The 5,757-nt window shown below is 36.0% G+C and overlaps 1 protein-coding gene across 1 annotated transcript in view; it reads right to left on the minus strand.

The window, feature by feature from the left end:
* Nbeal1 (neurobeachin like 1) overlaps nt 1-5,757 on the minus strand; it is a 194,157-nt gene that overhangs the window by 142,631 nt on the left and 45,769 nt on the right. The window contains exon 7 of the mRNA XM_023710161.1: nt 5,407-5,489. Coding sequence (XP_023565929.1) covers nt 5,407-5,489 — 83 coding nt within the window. The remainder of the gene's footprint in view (nt 1-5,406; nt 5,490-5,757) is intronic.

The following is a 5,757-nucleotide window of genomic DNA, read 5'->3' on the forward strand; positions in this document are numbered from 1 at the left end:
CTCATTATGCAGCTCGGACTCATAGTGATCTCCCTGTTTTCAGCCTCCCCAGGGCTTGGATTATAGGCATGCACCACCACACTTGGACTCCGTCCTGGCTCAGCATGCCTGGGGGCAGGGCCAGAGCATCATACGGTACCAGGATCGAACCCTTGTCCCTGCGCCTGCCTAAGCAGGTGCTTATTCTGCTGAGCTATCTTGCTGGCCCTTGCATCATTTTTTAAACTATTAATATTAACATTCTAATATTGTTACATCTCAGTAGATCCTGGCCTGATCATTTTTATGACCAGAAAGCACATACCACTACAGTGATAGACACTTACTTAATCAGTTCTCTACTGATAGACTTACACATTTTCCCTTTCTTTTGATAATTCTGTAATAAAATAATTTCACATATATTACTCTATACTTAGTAACCGAATTATTTTGAATATTATACATAACATTTACCAAAAAGCAACAACTTTAAGGTAAAATATATGATAGGTATTTAAAATTAAATTGTCTCCGCATCTTGTACAGCAATTAACCACTAAGAAGAATATATGCAGTGTGTTATTTGTTGAAACTGTACTTCCGATTTGATTTGAAACTGTCTCATTGCTGTTTATCAATAAAATTTTGAAAAAAAAATTAAATTGTCATCCTAACTATGTCAGATTAATTGGCACTATAAAAATCTAGAAAAATTGATAATATTGGTTCCAGAAATGGGGTCAGACAACAGTGATCTAGAGGAACAGGTAAAAAAAGTGGACTGAGGATCACCCCAGACACCTATTTGGAGACACCTTATGAGCTATCATACACAAAGCGGAAATCAAAAAAACATGTCTGTTGAGTTGGGGAGCCAGAAATCAGTGCTTGGAGAGGGATAGGCAACTGGAATTTGTGAAGAGAGGAAGAAGATAACGGAGAAAAAGTACTCCAGAAATATGCAGGGGACTTATTTTGTGTCCATGTATCATTCTTGACATGACAGTGTCAAATTCCACAAGACAGACCAAAAACTACAAGAAGACTAAAGGATTTTCTGATTTTATACAGAGACAGAAAATCATAGTGTTCCATTCAGTCACAAGTGGACACACAAGAAAAGTAATAGGTTAAAAGGATGTAAACTATATCTTGTACTCTCTATTTATAAAATTTCAGGATGACTATATTAATATTTGACAAAGCATTCAAAAAGTATCGCAAGTACAGAGGAATATTATCAAAAATGGTCAGGAAAATAGTACTTAATATGTTCTCTCTACCATCTCGAAATTATATTAGAAAGTAATGAATTAAAGGTATTGTATTTAGACACACTTTTCATGAAGATGACACCAAATGTGAAGAAAACCCTTGTCTCTCCCAATGCTGGAGCCAAAACTAAGGCACTGAAAGATAAGGTAGTGCTGAAAAGTAAACAAAGTTGTGAAAAAACAAGATCTATGTCACTTACTTTTGGTAATCCAAACCACTGCAGCCCTCAAGGCAGCCCAAAATCTTGCAAGAATGCCCCAGAAGAAACAAATTTGATCAATACGCCATCACTAACACCCTCCCAACAACTTAACCACCATGAGAAAAAAGTTAGTAACATACATTTTGTGTTCCTTGGAGAATCAATATCAAAAAGCACTGATTAAACAGGTTGTGAAGAACCTCTATGATCGAAATGACTAAGGTTAACCCTGATCAGGCCTGATAGAGAGAAAAAAAGTTTGTGGTTTACTGGCTTAAGATTACGATGCTTTGGATGCAGTCAACAAAACTCAGATCACCTGAATATGGTTGGCTAATCCTAAATTTAGCCTTGTACTACATAACAACTTTGATCTATTGGAGAATGCATGTAAGACAGCGGACCCATAAGTTTAGAATGGAAGCCAGGTGTGGTGATGCAAGCCTGCAATCCCAGCACTTGGGAGGCGGAGGTAGGAAGATTGTTGTGAGTTTGAGACCAGCTTGGGCCCAAAAATGAGCTCAAGACCAGGTTGAACTGTATAGTGAGACCCTGTCTCAAAAAGACCAAAAAAAAAGATTAGAATGGAGCTGAAAAATGCCTAGCACCTAGTAAAACTGTAGCCATCTAATGTATATATACAGTAACACATCACTAACATGTGAATAATACATGGTCATTAAACTGTCTCTCTGAAATTCATATATTAAAGCTCTAACTCCCATCCACATGTCTATAAGAGATATGGCTTTGGAGCAAAGTGATTAAGGTTAAATGAGATCCTAAGAGTGAAGCTTGTAAAATTGATGCCCTGTAAGAAGAGAGAAGGTAATGGGGAAAATTCAAAATTATAGCTTCATAACTGGGCCAATGGATTCAACTAGCCTTAACTGTACTGCTGTAGTTCAGAGATAAAATTGACTTAGCCCCATCTGACCAACTGCACAATGGCCTATACAAATATTCTTTCCTACTAGCTTACCTCAAGGACAATACACCCAGGGTGGACTAGCTCTGTCAAAGTCACATTAAATCTTACTTGCCTGCCTGGGACCTTGGCTTTCCTCATGATAAATGATCCTCTCCACTTAAAACCTGCCTAGGACACATCTGTCTGACAAAGTATGACAATTATGTAACCAATTATAAACTAATCCCTCATCAACTTTGTATTTCTTGCTTACAAAATGTATATAAATTGCTGTTTTTCTTTCAGCCAGTGCTGATGATTTTGACTCAATCCTATCAACCCACCAGTGTTAATAAAAGTTGCCTTCCAACTCCTTGGTGCAAAGCATTTTCCATCTGGGTTTGCTACAAGTTTCCACAACAAGAAGAGACACAGGTATCTCTCTTTTAACACATAAGGACACAGCAACAGGGACACCATCTACAAGTTACAGAGATCTCACTAGAAACTAAGCCCTGGTGGAACCTTGATCTTAAAGCTTCCTAGCCCTCAGAACTATGAGAAAATATATTTCTGATATTTTGGCTGCCCAATTTATACTATTTTTATTTTGTGGTGGCAGCTAGAGCATATTAGAACAATTACCTTGATACAGAAACCATGCAAGAGATCAGAAGGAAAAAACACCACCTACAAATCCATATACCACTTGAACATAGACATAAAAATCTTTAATAAAATATTAGCAAATCAAATACAAATTATATAAAGTAGACAATATAAAAGTATAATTATAACCAAAGAGTTTAGTCTGAAAATGCAATGTTAATTTAACACTCAAAAATCAAAGCTCGGCCAGGCCTGGTGAGCCACGCCTGCAATCCTAACACTCTGGAGGCTGAGGCAGGAGGATCATCTGTGTTCAAGTAAGTTCAAGGCCAGCCTAACTACATAGCAAGACCCCATCTCAAAAAGCAAACAGGTGATGATCACCTGTAATCCCAGCTATTGGAAGGATGAGAGAGACAGGAGAATCACTGTGAGTTCTACACCTGTTTGAACTACAAAGCAAGATTCAGTTTGAAAAAACATAGCCCTTCCCACACATACAAAGAAAAATCAAAAACTCAATCTACATAGCAAATAAGAGGCAGGTTAAAAAAAAAAAAAATATATATATATATATATATATATATGAATCATCTCAAATAGAAGTAAAAATGTGAAAAAGTCTGTATTCATAATAAAATTTCTTCTACTTAATAAAGGATATCAATTTAAAAATCTATAGCTGCCGTGTGTGGTGGTGCACACCTATAATTGCTGCACTTAGGAAGTGCAGACAAGAGAATCACTGTGACCTCCAAGGTAGCCTGGGCTACACAATAAACTCAAGGCCAGACTGACCTACCCTGTCTCCAAAATAATAATAATAATAATAATAATAATAATAATAATTCAAAGCTAATGCCACATTTCCCCTGTATGTGCAGGAAAAAGGCACGAGTCTCTTCTCCCACTACGTCTACTCAGCAATATAAAAAGGCATATAGTTTGGAAGGGAAAATTCTATTTCGTAGATATATGAATATATACATATAAACTCTTAAGGAAATATATAAAGGTTACTACAATTTACAAATTAATTTATTTAAAAAGATCATAGGATACAAGATCAATAAACAAAAATACATTTTATACAAAAATACTTTTATATACTGCAATAATTGAAAAGTACAATTAAAAACAATTTACAAACTGAACAAACATAAAACACTTCTGGAAAAAGAAAAGACTAAGTCTCAAAAACAAAAATAAGATATAAAGGGTTCTATAAAATACTGTGCTTTTAAGTCAAACTAGCCTTATATTCATCCACCAGTTTGTTTTCATAACCTCACTGACAGGACAAAACAAGAGCTCTTGGACTGCAGCAAAAACTCTTGCTGACCAGAAATAATTTATTCTAATTCACTAGCATGCAGGGTTTCCATTACTGTGAGTCCAGTTCTGGGCACGTTTTAACATGGAAATGTTAATTTGATCATCTAATAAAGTCAATTTTATTACTAGTGGTAATGCAAAGTGGGCAATGCAATGATTTTCACAAAGCAAACAAGTTTTATTTCACAGGAAAAATAAAGGAGAACTAAAGTAAATATGGCAATGTGTTAAGATCTGAAACAACTGAATACTGAATATACCCAGAGAATATACACAGTGTACCTTTTCTTTTTTCTTTTTTTAATTTTTTTTAACATTTATTTATTGTGTGTGTGTGTGTGTGTGTGTGTGTGTGTGTGTGTGTGGTCAGCTCAGCCCACCAGGGGGCGCGGCTGGCTGGCATGTGGTGCTGGAGGATCAAACCGTGGTCCCTGTGCTTTGCCAAGCTTGTTCCAAGTAGGTGCTTTAGACCACTGAGCCATCTCTTCAGCCCCAGTGTACCTTTTCTGTTCTGCAAATGTTTCTGTATTTTAAAATCAGTCTAATAATTTTTATAAAAAGAAAACTAGGTCCATATATATCTCCTTAAAAATTCTAAAATTGTAAGGGCCGGCCAGATAGATCAGTGGACTAAAGCGCCTGCTTAGGCAAAGCACACGGACCAGGGTTTGATCCCCAGCACCACATGCTGTACCTGCCCCATCCCCACCCCAGGGGCGCACTGAGACAAAAATTGAGACTGGGCATGATGACATGTGCTTGTAATCCCAATGCTTGGGAGGCTGAAAACAGGAGGATCACTGAGTCTGATTTGTGCAATGAGACCCTGTAGTTCCTCTACTAAATAAAAATAAACAAATAAGAGTGTAAAATATACTACCATCAGTAAAATATTCAGCTTGCACACACAAAATCAGCTCTTAACAGAAAAACACCAAGTGAAAACAATCACCAAAAACAAATTACTCCAGAGACTGTTTTTAACCTTTAGCTTATAAATCCATAAAGGTGAACTAAGGTCAGATTCAGAATAAGAACAATCAGAGTAAAATGCAAATCAAAGTGAAAGTAATTAGTGCATTACTGTACTTACGATAAAAGAAAGGAACAAATTCCACAGTGAGAGAAGCTGGTTTATATTTCTGTCTGCTCTTTTCCACAGAACTAAGAATCCGTCTATCATTAAAACAGAAGAAAATTATTACATGGATAAGCAGAAATGGTCCAATTACAAAAATAATCATAAAACACATTTAATATTCTACTTTTAATTTGTATAATGAACAATTATGTCTAGGATTCACATAATTCTGAAAAAGAAAGCTAGCAAAGAGCTTAAATGGTCATCAATGAAAGGACTTGTTCTTCAAAATTATAAAATGAGAAGTTATTAAAAAATAAAATGAGAAGTTATAGGCAGTTTAATTTCCAAATAACTGGAAAT

This window comes from Octodon degus, unplaced genomic scaffold (assembly GCF_000260255.1).
Source record: "Octodon degus isolate 3935 unplaced genomic scaffold, OctDeg1.0 scaffold00016, whole genome shotgun sequence".
Classification (NCBI taxonomy): domain Eukaryota; kingdom Metazoa; phylum Chordata; class Mammalia; order Rodentia; family Octodontidae; genus Octodon; species Octodon degus.